The sequence below is a fragment of the Musa acuminata genome, chromosome BXJ2-3 (assembly GCF_036884655.1).
Source record: "Musa acuminata AAA Group cultivar baxijiao chromosome BXJ2-3, Cavendish_Baxijiao_AAA, whole genome shotgun sequence".
NCBI classification, from domain to species: domain Eukaryota; kingdom Viridiplantae; phylum Streptophyta; class Magnoliopsida; order Zingiberales; family Musaceae; genus Musa; species Musa acuminata.
Genome location: NC_088340.1, coordinates 12,718,773 through 12,733,399, shown reverse-complemented (window position 1 = coordinate 12,733,399; position 14,627 = coordinate 12,718,773). Strand labels below are relative to the sequence as shown.

The following is a 14,627-nucleotide window of genomic DNA, read 5'->3' as shown; positions in this document are numbered from 1 at the left end:
GATAGCGTAGGCTAAATACCTTTAGCACTAAGATTTTTTCCTGAAAATTGATTTCATTTCTAACTTTCTAAATTCCCCATAATAAGTTGGCAAGCAAAGCCTTAAGAAACTCGGGATGAACAATCCAATCCAGATAGAAGACCAATCTAATGTTTAATCTTTGGTTTTACAATCAGATAGTAGTGATAAATTGATAAACAAAAAAATATGTGCTCAATATATTCTAAAGCGGCAGAAAGGATAGTTTTTGGAAATAAACTATTAATTGCTATATATATATATATTATTTTGTTAATATTTTACCTCCATTATTGAAAGAAGACTTAATTTTTTTTTAAAAAAAAATCAAGATTTAGATGAGAAGTTTAAAAAATGTAATTTAAGTTGAGAAGTCATCTGCAAACTAAGCCACCTATTAATAAGTAGATAGACTAAAAGTAAAGATGGCTTTAAATTCTCCTCCTCCCCTTTCAATAACCTGTCCTCAACACAAGTTGGTGGTTAATTTCCTATTGCTTGTAACTAAGTTTAAGCTTAGATCATAAAGCTTTTGAACAGCATTTTCCACAGGCAGAATAGTAGTAGGTTGACACACCACGCATGCCCTGAGTCACGAGAAAGAGAGAGAGAGAGAGAGAGAGAGAGATAGAGACGTCAAATTGGATCTTTCCAGAGCAGAATTCACACCATATCAAAAAGCAGCCACCATTTCCACACGAGTTCAGACCTTGCAAAGTAGGTAATGGTGACACCACCATCGGCCATTCCGGTTGTGTTACCGCGTCAACCATTTGAAACTAGGCGGCAATTTTGCCTCATCGTGCTTGCATCTTTCCAGCTGAAATCACTTCCCATAAAAACAAAACCATAAGATATAATTATACGTCCACTACCTTAAGAAATAATTGTATTTTAACTTGGAACATTAATTTCCTTATCTCGAGACCCACCGTAATTTGCCCATCGTGTGGCGTTTGATTGCCATGCCAATCACACCACCAAGTACTTACTCTGTAGAGACGCGACATATGGAGTAGCCATGCAATGTCATGTAGCACGTACACAGAGCCGCCCATTCCATGGTGCGCACTTCCTCTACCATCCCGTGGTCGCAGAAGAACTACGGGAGTGTGGAACATGTTATTTTTGTTTCCCTCGGTGCTCATATATATATATATATATATATATATATATATATATATATATATATATATATATATATATATATATATATTGCATGATGGACTCGAAGAAGAATGAGTTAGTCGAGAAGCATTAAAAGACACGGATATCAGATTGATGGTGTGTGATGGATGATCAGTTATCTGCTCCTTGTGGCGCTGTCAACGCCAGCTTTATGGTCATAAATATCCCCGCGTTTGCTTACGCTACAACGCCAATCAAGACGTGCACTTCACTGACACCAAAGGTTTTGATTAATTCAGAAGATGGATAATTTATAATTTAACATCTTCTTGACTAGAAAAATAATATTTTTTATCTATCGATTATAATAGTCGAATTGTTGAATTTGATATTAAACTTCTTAATTAGTCTAACTATAAAATTAAAAAAAATATTTCTATAGGAGGTAATATATGAGATGTGATTGATGGATTTTCAACATCAAATAAAGACATCGGAAAGAAATAAAGGACATTAAATGTAAAAATTAGAATTGTATTAGAGAATTCTATTTCTCATAATTTGTTTGAACACATTTTAACTTCCATATCAACCTCAACAAAAAGAAAATGGCTCGACTTTAATATTTGAAGAATGATTTGACAAATAGGTGATCTCTCGATTTCTAAGTACTTTTTAAAGATTAAAAATTTATATTCAGAGATATCACTCTTAAATTCAGATCAATATATTTTTGATGCACAAAAAAAAAATATTATTTGTGATATTTGAAAACAATATATTCTTTATCTACATCTATTAAATGATGGATTCAATAACAATCCTTTAGTAGAGTTTCCCCTTTAGGGAGAAATAGAGATGCTTTTTCTATAAATAATTTTTTAATAAAGATAAAACAAAAGGATGATTGCTAATAACAAATCATAGTCTTCTTCAAACAATAGTATAAATCAAAAGAAGAGTAAATATTATAGGTGTGACAAGTTAAGTCATAAGAAAAATTATCATGTTAAGATTAACATAAGAAATATTATAAATAAAGAAGATTATTCTAATGCTACTAATGAGAATTAAGGTAAATGTTTTATGGTTGAAATTCTTGAAGCCATAACATCATTAATTTCGAATATGAGTGGATAGTTGATTCGGGATGTGATCATCATCTCACAAGTGATAGTACCAAATTCAACCATCTTCATGAATATGAAGATAATGATACGATTATTATAGTAGACAATATTATTTACCAAGTGGAGAAAGAAGGCAACATCATAGTCTCAAATAAAGTTAATGATCTTATTATATTAAAGAGTGTGTATCATATGAAGAAAATTCTCTTTTTTGTTGCAAATGCAGTTGATGCTAGAAATTAAAATTTTTTGGTCATAACAAAGTCAAGTTTCTTCACAACATAAAAGAATTAAATATAGATATAGTGCATATAGATAAAGGGTCAAAGATTTATATATTTTATAAGCATATAACTTTTATGTTGATAGGATATGTATAAATAATGATGCATCAATATGACATATTAGACTTGGTAATATAAAATTTTTTAAATTAAAGATTATGATGTAAAAAAGTTTAGTTAATGATCTTCTCAATCTTACTGTTTTTAGTAATAATAAAATTTATGAAGATTGTCAATATAATAAAATACATAAGCAATTTTTTGATAGATCACTTTAAAAGTAAATTTCACTTAAAGCTTATTCACAACAATCTAATGGGTCATAACTTTATCTCATTTAGTTCTCCTTATATGCTTCTCTTTATCGATGATTTTATAAGATTCCCTTAAGTACTTTTGATCTTTTCTCTCATCTATTTAATAATTACCAAACCAAATATTATATTTTTAATTAGTCTTGTAATTTATTTTATGCAATACCTAAGGAATTTTGAGATATATGAATTCTATCTTTGATTTTAAGATTATTCTATAAGAATGATATGCATTTTGAATTGTATGGTTATACTGATCCTAGAGGTAATTTGAATTAGCTATATCGTTTTATATACTTTTGTTTGTATCTCATAGTATAGTAATAAATAACAATCGACCTATCTTTCTATAACTAAAGTGGAATACAAGGCTTCCTCACTTACAAGTGTATATGATTAAGGTGTTTAATCGAAAATGTTTGTCATCAAATTAATAAAATAATTATTTTATAGTGATAATCAAAGTATCTTAAAAGTGGTTATAAATCTAATTTGTCATGCAAGAATCAAGCATATTGAAATTGAATATCATTTTATCCAGAAGCAAAGATAATGACATAGATATCTTTATCAAATCTTTCTCAAAAAGATCAAACATCTTTTGAGGTAATATGAGACTTTATCTCCATAAGCATACCTTAAGCAAAAGTGTTAAGATTTAAAATAAGTTATTATCTTTTTATATTATATTTTAAATAAGTTAATTAGTTAGAGTTTTAGAGATAAGAATCCTTTGATTTAAATTGTTATTCTATACCTATAAATAAATAGTATCTAAATATAAAGAAACATCTAAATCTAAGTGTTTAGTTAAAGTTAAAAAATTTGTAAGTTTTATTAAGAATTTCAATATAATTTTATTACCTTTATTTTAAATTTTTTATTTAGTTTGATTTTGGACTAATACTATCTTATTATTTCTACTAGAAAAAAAAATACATGTGATCTATCATTTTCTTGAAGGTAAAAGAAAAAATTGGGCCAACCATTTGTAGGAGTAGATAAGCTCGGAGATACTTGGGTTACGTGCAAGTGTGCGCTTGCTGGGTAGGGAAGATACCTACTTGCCTCGTTCTCAACTCTTCCTTTTATTCTTCTGGCACTTAATGTGAAGGGTGTTGGCTTCCAAACAAAACAATCTCATGGGAAGAACCTGATCCATATCCTTTTCCTTGGTGGTGGAGAAGCCAATACCCCCAAAGCTGATGACTCCTCACACTCGTACTGTTCTCAAGCTTCCCGTTGTCTTCCTCATGACCGCAAGTTCAAGACAACAATAAAGGCGACAAAAGAACAATAAATATGCAAGACTACACGTCTTCCTGAGCACAATAATCTTCCTTTGTAAACCATGAAACAATCAAAGTAAGAAAGAATCCAAAGTATCAATCTTGTTTGTTACACACACAAATTAGACTCACACGATAATGATCCCCATAATTAATCTCTAATTTGATCCTGTAAGAAGAGGATAATATTTAGAGAAAAGGAAAAGTTAAACGGAGTTTGCTTCTGGTATTGCACGCTTAGTAATGGCAATCCACCAGCGGCGACGCCGAGAAGACAAGCGGCTGCTCGCCTTCGAAGGGAAAGGCGGTCATGGCGGGTGGCAATATGGGAAGCTCCTCATGGTCACCGTCGGATGGCGCGGGAAGGTTTAGATCCAATGAGAGAACAAAGCTCTCCTTCTTAAGCTCTGGCGATTCTTTGGTCGTCATCAACGGCCGGTGCCGCCTCATGTGGCCGCCGAGCGCCTGGCCGGACGAGAATTCCGATCCACAGATGGAGCACTCATGCACCCTCGACTTGTTACTGCCACCGCTGATGGAGTTGCCATCATTTGGAGCCACTAATGGCTTGGAGAACGAGTTCACGCTGATCTGTAGCCCATCTTCCTCGGCCGCCGCCGGTACCATCATCCTGGGCTTCTTGTGGCTGGCACGGTGCCCCCCGAGCGCTTGGAACGAAGGAAAGCATTTATAGCAAGTCTTGCACTCGTAAACGCACGCTCCGGCCTTTGCGTCCGTCGTCGCCACGGCGGCCTCGGCCGAACCTAGGCTCGTGCACTTCTCGGTGCCACCACCGCGGTCGATGCCTTCTTCCGGTGCCGATTCAGGCTTCGGGTCAACGTTTCGTCCGCGGGAGAGGAGAACGAGGCAATTGGCCATGTCTTCGTCTTCCTCGGTGATGCTACTGGAGAACTCGGCGGAGGACGCGGACGAAGTGGTCGGCCCCGCGAGTGCCGAGGCCGGTGGTAGGTGGACCCTGCGCCGCTTCGTCCGCTTGCCCTTGACGACGGCACGAGCACCACGGTCGTTGTTGTTGCAGCTGCTGCTACTGCTACTGTTGTGGTGGTGGTATTCTTTGCCTTCCTCCACAGAATCCATCGCTCTACTTCTCCCTCAAGAGGCCAAAAACAGAGAGACGGAGATACGGGTGGAAGTAGAAGAAAGAGTGTGGGATGGAAGTGGGAGCGATGTGGATATCTATATACATCGGGAATGGGTTGTTGGAGTCTTATTTATAGAGGGAATAGCGAAGTCAAGAGTCACCCCATTCGCCCACTGACAACAGTAACTTTGATTTAGTCTTATGCTCTTCCGTTGCCAAGCTCATTGATTCCTCACACAAGGATTAAATGTGACCGAAGCAAAGGCCAGAAGAAGAGTAACCCAAGTCTAATAGCACTATCATCTCGCATGTGGGATTGGTATCAAGTGAAGACGGATCGATGAAGGGATTCTATGTTGGTTAGCGTGGACTCGATGCCTGATGCCACGGTAATGACAGAAGGATATAAGATCATAAACATATGTTGTTTTGTTGGACCACAGCAAAAGCATGCTACTTCCACAAAAAGTCCCAAAACAAGAGACCCATTGCTTTTGAGCCACGATTCTTGAGGACAGGACTGGGGATGGAAGACTGAAACCACATAAAATGCGCCACTTATTCTTGCATCACAGATTTTAGTGGTTGGTGTTCCATTGGAGACGAAAGGAATTAGATAAGAGGAGTATTCCATGTGCTGCTACTAACACAGAGCTTTGCTTGTTCTCAAACTGCTTCAAAAGGAGTCCCGACTGTTCCTCTGAAAAGGACCAGTTTAAAGATGGTCGTGACAAACAGTAGTGGCCGCGGTGTAAGCAGCCCCCCACATATCTCTCACCACACCAGGAAACCATCCTCTCCCCCTTCTCTGTCCCTACAGTCGATAGAGAACAACAGCATAGCAATTGCTTGTAGTATTTTGACCTCTACCTAAATGCACATCTGAGTTAAGGAATCCGTGGACGTAATCCGGCGATGTGTCATTGTGCCAAGAGATGCGCTGTGAGTTGTGGGTGGGGAGTCAACGAGGGGTGGGCGAAGAAGAGTGGATTAAGGAGGGCAGATTCTTGGCGTAAGGAATTGCTGTTTAGAGTGATAGTGAGGGGCACGTAACGGCAACACGAGGCCAACTCTTCTCCTGTATGCCTCTCGTGCCACCATTATTAGTTGGTGGTGCAAGCAAGGCATCCGAGACACATGGCTTTCTCCCTCCCTCCCCCATTTGCAAGCTATCCTAGTTTTCAAGTGCTTATTATTTATTCCCCCGATCTAATCTAATCTCATTCAGCATTCATTTTCGCAAGGTAATTTATTATTGCTGGACCTGTTCAATACAAACCTTGCTTTTGATTGTTCAATCACTGGTTCATTGTGATTGGAAGATTTATTCGCTGTCATTCACTTTAATATTTCATTATTCACAGTTAAATAAACTATGGATTTAGTAGAAGATCCCATTGAATTGGGTACACAAAATTGCTCGAGTCATCATAGAAGATCCCAGACAAGTGGTTCATCGATTTCTTATTTTTGAGAATCGAAACCAACAGTTCACAATTTTATATATATATATATATATATATATATATATATTTTAAATTATACTTTTTAAAAATTTAAACTATTATTAATTAACAAAATAAAAACTCGATAGTTCGAACCGATTTCAATTCCCCGAATCGGCCCATATATATATATATATATATATATATATATATATATATATATATATATATATATATATATATAGTTCTTAAAATACAAGAACGGAAACCGTCAATTCTGGCATCGGGTCAACCTTGGCATGACCGTAAAATTAGTCCATTATTTAGGAGCGTGGATCACGTCGTGTGTTTGGAAATGTTTTCTACAGTTCCAAATGACACACCATTGGCAGAAATGGGGGCTCCCACGTGTCAGTCTAATCCATGACCACGAACCATAAAACAGCAGAGGAGCATTCACTCGAAAAAGAAGAGTCAAGCAACGAGCTTGTGATCCACAGATGAATCACTGGTTCCTTTCAAAACACCGTCCGAGACATCACACGAGACTATAAAAGCATGGACGAAACCAAGAAAGCAACGTTGCTGTGCAATTTAAAATTGTGGTCACTAATCAGAATTATTTCCTGTACTCTGCGGGATGGGGATGAAGAGGAGAGAGATGGGTAGTAGATAGCATCACTTTTTGTGTTGGTTTGCATTGAATAGAATTTGGGTAGGACTCGCATACACATTAAGAGTTCTTAGTCATCAGACACATCAGGTAGGAGGATGACAAAGTTGTTCCCGTGATCATGGCGATGGATGAAGCAAAAACAAGTGTGATCTGTCAAAGTAACTGCATCAAAGCTAAAAGCAACCTGCATATGATCTCCAAAGGAGGTTGGCAGACCACAGGTTATAAAGAAACTTGTGTTCAGGAAACATTTCACGGACAGATCTTCAAAAAGCATAAGAGAGAGAGAGATAGAGAGAGAGAGAGAGAGAGAGCAAAAAGGAGTCCACGCTGTTGCTCCACAGCCAAAGAACAAAAACGTGCATTCATACACCTTTCGTTGTAGACCCATCATGTCACAGCTGCATGTGATAAGACAAATTACTAATTAACTTGATAGATCTACAATCAGGTAGCACGAAAATGCACCAAGTCCAAGTTAATAACCACAAACCCATCTAGCCATTACAAATCGACTCATCTCCTTCCACATCAAGACTCAAACATAGCCCAAATCACCGATCCACATGAGGCCCATCCTAATAGTGGTCTATCTACGATAATCATTTCTTAATTGGACCATCATAATTCTTAATACTATATTCACCCTAATACCATTGTCGCAATCCATCCGACTAAATGTGATAATAAATTCATTTACTTGGCGTGAAAACCACACTGTCCAAAAGGCTCAAACTCAGTTAATAATAGTAGGCTCATCTAACCCTTCGACTCGAGGCTCTTGTTACATCCAGAGGTGTTACACATCAGCCACATCAAGACACCATTGCTTTAGATGAAGGTTGTGGCATATTTATCATGTAAAAAGCATGATACCATAATACCAGTTGGTACATTCAAAATACTGCTGGTAGTAACAAGAAAAAGTATGCCGATCACAAATTAAGAACCCTTCTAAACATAATTTGAGTGTCTATAAGAAGAGGCCATCCTTAGTGTGAATGATCGATTAAATTACTACTTGTAAATAAGAAGCATAATGATCCTGCGTAATGAGCCTGATGCAATGCACTTAAGTTGAGTAAAAGCCGTGATCTTGATGCGTGATCATGGGGGAAAAAAAAAGAAGGAAAAATTTAGGCTAACCAGTAAGCTTGACATACCCTAACATATGACAAGATCCGACGAATGTTGAATACAACAGCAATGTGGCTTGCAGCTTACCGATCCGAATCAGTTTAATTTGAAGAGCTCTTCCAGATCTCAATATATCAACTAATCTCGATGCACCCAAGTAAGTCGAAAGAAAGCTGTGATCTGTCTGATACACAACACTTTGAGGCGATGAAAGAAAGAAAAGAAAAGAAACAGCGTTCATGGCAGAACCTAACATACTGTGATGAGATGTAATGTCCACCGACTGACCTGCAACTCACAAACCTGAATCAGCTAAAATTGGAGATCTCTTCAAAATCCTACCATACCAGTTGATCCGCAAGCCATTCAAGAGGCTGTGCGACAAGTATTGACCCCATCTTTGCAATCGCCGGTGAGATCGTTAAAGGTCTCCAGCTGCTTCTTGCCCCTCAGAAACACCTCTGTGTCCACTTCTCCCCTCATGTACCCGTCGAACTCCACCGGAATCCCATTGTTTAGCTTCTTTGTTTCCTCGTACCAATCGCTATTCTCCCCCCACAGGTCTTTGAAATCGTCGAGAAAATGAGTGGAGTACTTGTCCTTGAGTGGATCGAACAAGGAGGTGTCGGGCTCATTGGTCGCGATGTACAGGTGCCTTCCGTCTTCGATCTTGTCCCTGAGCGTCGACAGCAGGGCCTCCGGGGAAGTGTCCGCGGCCAAATTAGGCCACTGCTGGGTGTTGCTCGCCTTCTCCCCCCTCACCACGTGGACCGAGTCGAAATCCCACTTCAATCTCGAAGCAATGCCGGAGACTATGTCCATCAAGCGGGGAGATTTCCAGATGAGGTGCCATGGCCGCTGGATCACCGACTCCGTCTCCCCTTCGCAGACCCGGTACCAGTAGTTGTCCGGCTCGACGGCCCCGAACTTGCGCATGATCAGTGTGCCCTTCACCTTGGCGAGCTTCATGGGCGTGACCCTCAAGTCCTCGACGAGGTGGAGGCTGAGCTTGTCCTTCTTCTGCCACAGCGCCCAATCGTTCCAGAACTGGCGCTGGTCGAGGACCGAGGCGGAGTCCCTCAAGTGCTCGAAGTCGAAGTAGAACCTGAAATCCTTGCCCTCCTCGTCCTGATTCGTGGACGAGTACTTGGACGAGAGGCAAATGGTGAGGTCCATGACGAGAGTCCGGTTCAGATACTGGGCTTCGCCGAGTGCGCAGAGGAAGCTCCACAGGTAATGGTTCATATTCTTGCACCGATCGCCCCCGCCAGAGTAGATCAGGTACCTGCTGCTGCTGAACTTGCCCTCGGACTCGACCACCGGAAGGGAGTCGTTCACGGACTCGCCAACCACGGGGACGACGAGCGGGACCGCGGCCTGCGATGAGATAGGGATCTTATTTATCGCGAACTCGCCGGCGCCGTCGTTAGCGCCCTTTTTCGGTTTCTTCTTCTTTCGGGCATTGACGCCAGTGTGGTAGTCGCCGATCCTGACGATGGAATAAACGCAGCCGCGTGAGCGTGTGATCTCGAACCGGCGGTAGTCCTTGTAGAAGCCGGCGCGCTTGGCGTCCTTGGGGCGGAACCGCCAGGCCATGTCGCAGGAACCGCCGCCGTCGCCGCCGCGCACCGGCTTGCCGAAGCGGTAAAAGTGGACGTCGCGGAAGGACTCGATGGTGGCGCGCATCATTAGGTGGAAGACCTCCGGGTCGGCGCAGTTGATGGGGGCGGCATCGTCACAGTCGGTGCTGTCCCCGCCGGCGGCCGTCGCGGCGGCGGAAGAACTGTTGGAGTCGGGGAGGTCGGCGAGGTGGATGGCAGCGGGGTCATCGGTGGAAGCGGAGGACGAGGAGGCGTTCAAGAAGTCCTCACCGGTGCGGAGGGGGGCGTCATCGGGGCGGAAGGTAGCGTTGGTGGAGGAGGTGAGGAAGGCGGTGATCTTGGAGGAGGCCGCGGAGGGGGAGGAGGGGAGAAGGAGGGGGTCATCTGGGCGGTAGGTGGCGGCAATGATGCTGAAGGCGAGCACGCCGACGACGAAGAGGGCGAAGCAGAGGTTGCCGACGAGGTGGAGGGCGGTGTGGCCCAGCGCGTCGGCCCGGAAGCTCCCGGTCCGGTTCAGGAGGAGCGACGGGCTATGATTATGCATACTGGACGAGCGAGAGACACCTAAAGACGAGTGGGTAGGTGATGGAAAGGGACCGAGGAGAGAAGCGATGGAGTTTAGTGATTGGGGATCGGAAATAGGAGAGATTAGTGGCGCTCGACCGACCATGAGAGAGAGTTATGGGCGAAGCTTTTGTTGTCAGCGCCGTGGATTTCACGGCGTCATTCTCACCACTTGGCCTTGGCGATTCCTGACGGAGACCGAGTCCCACGGTATCTCTGTTATGCTGCCTTATTGCCTTTTTTTTTATTTTTTTTTTATTTTTCTTTCTTCAATTTTATATTTAATTAATATTGTCACTTTTGAATGGTAGAAACTCGAAGCGACTTTACGTTTTTACTCCTTATAGATATCTTGGAATTAATATCACCAACCAAATCGGAAGCATGTACATGTAAAAAATATAAAGTCGGATTTAGGTTTGCATTACTCGGATATTTTATCGAATAATCAATCATATCCGAAATAGAATATAATGAATTACATGATAATTGATATATTCTTTTTTTATTCATGACTTATACTTAATGGACCTGATTAAAATAATTAATAAACTGTTTGGTCACACGTGCAAAGTGTCTCTATCAGCAATTGAAGATCAAAACTAAACTATAAAATCAAGAGCCAATAGATTTTAGATGTCTTTATGTAAATCATCCCTCTTCTATTCATTATGGCTTCGTCAAGAACCCAATAATCATATCGATTGTCTGAAATTATAGATAACATGTGGACCCTATCCATTGGCATTCTCATTGGTCCATACTTAAAGATTTTTTTATTCTAAAAAAACCCTCAATTTTATTTTTTTTTATTTAAAACATTTTATTTATAGATTACTCAATATTTTTTATTTTCTAAATGATGATATTATCTTTGGTCTCCACCCCATCGGTCATTGTCTTCACCACACTATTTTAGATAATATTATCTTTGGTCTATGCCCCATCGATCATTGTCTTCACCGCACTATCTCTTCCTTGATTGCCATTGTTAGGACCATATGGGCACTGGGTGGGGGCGGAGGTTGAAAAATTTCATTCGATAAAATTCGTATTGGAAAGATGTTTAACTTAAAAATATTCGTAAGCATAGTGAATAAATAAATTAGTTTATAATAAGAATGAAAAACATAAAGTAAATACAAATCGATTTATAGTGGTTCGATCGTTGTGACCTATGCCCACTCCCGATTCCTCTTCACTCGAGACCACCGGCTTCCACTATCGATCTTTTTTCTAACGGGCGAAGATCAACTAGCCTTACTATAGAGCAATCTAGGGGCAACATCACATGCGCAGCAGAAAAACAGAAAATAAAATTCACAGATTTCCCAAAAAGATGTTCATCGTCATGCGAAGATTAGTGCGCAAAATCTACAAAATCGAAAACTATATATATAAAATATTATATTTTACTTAAGGAGATCGTATATCCCTGAATTCATACAGATCTATAGGATAGGATGAAGGAAGTCAAGCGTCCTCCTCTTTAATGGTGATCCACACAATAGGGCTACAATGATGCTCCTCGCTTCACTGCCCAAATCTATACACTTGAGGAGGAGAAGGGGAGAGGAGAATAGGAGCTGACAACCAAAAACCTCTCTAGCCTATGAGTGTTTGGTTCTCTCTTATTTATAGAGACCCCCATATCAACTTAACCCTAATGGATCATGCCCTATTTGTTAAGATCAAGAGCAGCACTAAGGGGGTGGGGTGGGGGTGGGGGGATGAATTAGTGTAGCGAAAAAATTATCGCTTTCAAAAGTCTTCGTTTCGATTAAAATTAATTCTGACAAAAATCGTTTTGTAAAGATTTTAACTTGAAAGTGTATGAGAGTGTAGAGAAGGCAGTAAGAAGGTAAAGTAGTGTGCAATAAAGGTAAATTGCTTAAAATGAAATGCAAACCAGAATTTAGAGTGGTTTGGTTGTTATGACCTACATCCACTTTCGGATTCCTCCTCCGTCGAGGTCACTAGCGTCTACTAATGATATTCCTTCAATAGGCGAAGACCAACTATCTTTTACAGCGCTTTCTCCTTTTCACGGGTTTAGGAGATAACCCTTACAAGTCTCACACCTCTCTTGAATGATCTCAACACTTAGAAAGGGAGGAGGAGGACTCTAACACTTTTTACAACACTTTAACACTCAAGAATTTAATATTATGCCAATGCTTTATTGCCCTTTCTTGCAGAAAAGGGTGGGGTATTTATATGCCCCAATTGGCTTCAGAATTGGAGCAAAAAAGTGTCACATCTTTGGATTTTGGGGTACTAGCGGTACCACCGCCTGACACCTGACACTAGGCGGTACGATCGCCTGACAGAGCTCGAAGATCGAGCTCTGACGGTACCACCGCTGAGAGCATTAACTGTCAATGGTACCACCGACCAGTCTGGGCAGTACAATCACCTAGAGCACTTGGGAGACCGAGTCCCGAGCGGTGCCACCATTGACCGTGACTTGAGGTATTGAGTGAGCTATTCAACCAGCCCAATTCAACTCTGTTAAGGGCCCAGTTGGCCCTTATCTGAGTTAGCAGGATTACCTCTCAATCCTAACTCAACTAATGTACTAACTACGATTAAAGCAAGCGATTAGTTCGGTATGTCAATTTCTCTCGGCGATCCTTCGGCGAACTTCTCGGCGAGCCTTCGGGCATGCTTTCGACAAACTCTCAATAAACTCTCGACGATCTTCCAACAAGCTCTCAGCGATCTTCCAATGAGTTTCCGACGATGAACTCTCAAAGATCTTCTGACGAACTCTCAACGATCTTTCGACGAACTCTCGGCGATCTTTAGACGAGCTCTCCGCAAGCTCCCAATACATCGTCCGAATCTTCAATTCTAGCTCATCATCTGCTTTACGCCTTACTGCTATAGTAATTAATCTTGCACACTTATCTCAATACATAGATTATGTCAAATAATTTACCAATTGATTTCATCATCAAAATCCGAGATTCAACAATCTCTCCCTATCTATATGCCATATAAACTTGAAGGAGTTAACCTTAACTCTCCATATCTATATGCCATATAAACTTGAATTTACAACCTTGAATTCAAGTTTTGATTTAGAAATCACATGCATTATGTATCACCATAATTTCTAGTCATCAAGATATTAAATGTACAATCACTTCATGTATGATAAAATGTTTCAGCATAGCCTTTCATCACTTTTTGCATGAAATATCATCATTATTGCATTGTAGCATTCAAAAGTTTACAATATTAAGAATCCGATAATACATCATTTGTATGATAAAGAGATCACAATATCATAGAAATTTTCAGCATTGAAGAGATCACAACATCATAGAAATTTTCAGCATAGAGTTTCAACATCAAAGTAAGCAACATTTTAAGATTACAACATCAAAATAAATAACATAAGATTACAATATCAAAGTAAACAATATAAGATTACAACATCAAAGTAAGCACAATAATAGAGAGGGATTTCCTCCACTTCTCCCCCTTTGTCATCAACAAAAATATATACACAACTTATTCAGGTGGTGGCAAATCAAAATATCTAAACAAGTAATTAAGCTGTTGATGAATTTGCTGTAACTCAGTTAAAATTTGATCTTGATATTGTTCAAATCTATCTTGACATTATTCAAATCGATCCATTCGAGTCCCTATGTCGTTGATAGATGAGAGGGGGGGGAGGGAGGGGGAGAGGACTTACTCTGCTGAAGGTGTTGCCTCATAGGGACCAGTAGGAGGAGATTGATTACCCCTAAATATTGGTGTTTCAGATTCTAGTTTAGGTGGGAGGAGATCAGCCCTTCTAGGTAATCTAGTCCATATCCCATTTTTGAGTATACATCTTAATCTTCGAAGTAGGTTTCTATTTATGACATTAAATCTATCTAGTTTCATAACTTCTTCGTCAGGTGGGATAACTATGTCATAAGCATG

General features: G+C 40.2%; 2 protein-coding genes across 2 annotated transcripts; both read right to left on the bottom strand.

Moving 5' to 3' along the window:
• Positions 1-4,197: 4,197 nt before the first annotated feature.
• On the bottom strand, positions 4,198-5,615 carry LOC135607424 (zinc finger protein ZAT5-like). Its single transcript, XM_065099228.1, has one exon. It carries the CDS (start codon positions 5,259-5,261, stop codon positions 4,401-4,403), a length of 861 nt encoding a protein of 286 aa, XP_064955300.1. The 5' UTR covers positions 5,262-5,615; the 3' UTR covers positions 4,198-4,400.
• A 3,040-nt stretch (positions 5,616-8,655) lies between these two features.
• LOC135607423 (uncharacterized) lies at positions 8,656-10,781 on the bottom strand. Its single transcript, XM_065099227.1, has one exon. The coding sequence runs from the start codon at positions 10,666-10,668 to the stop codon at positions 8,890-8,892; it is 1,779 nt and encodes a 592-aa protein (XP_064955299.1). The 5' UTR covers positions 10,669-10,781; the 3' UTR covers positions 8,656-8,889.
• Positions 10,782-14,627: the final 3,846 nt, after the last annotated feature.

What these genes read in the sequence shown, in the direction of transcription:
- LOC135607424 (XM_065099228.1), bottom strand. Translation starts at nt 5,261, where the DNA reads ATGGATTCTGTGGAGGAAGGCAAAGAATACCACCACCACAACAGTAGC.
- LOC135607423 (XM_065099227.1), bottom strand. Translation starts at nt 10,668, where the DNA reads ATGCATAATCATAGCCCGTCGCTCCTCCTGAACCGGACCGGGAGCTTC.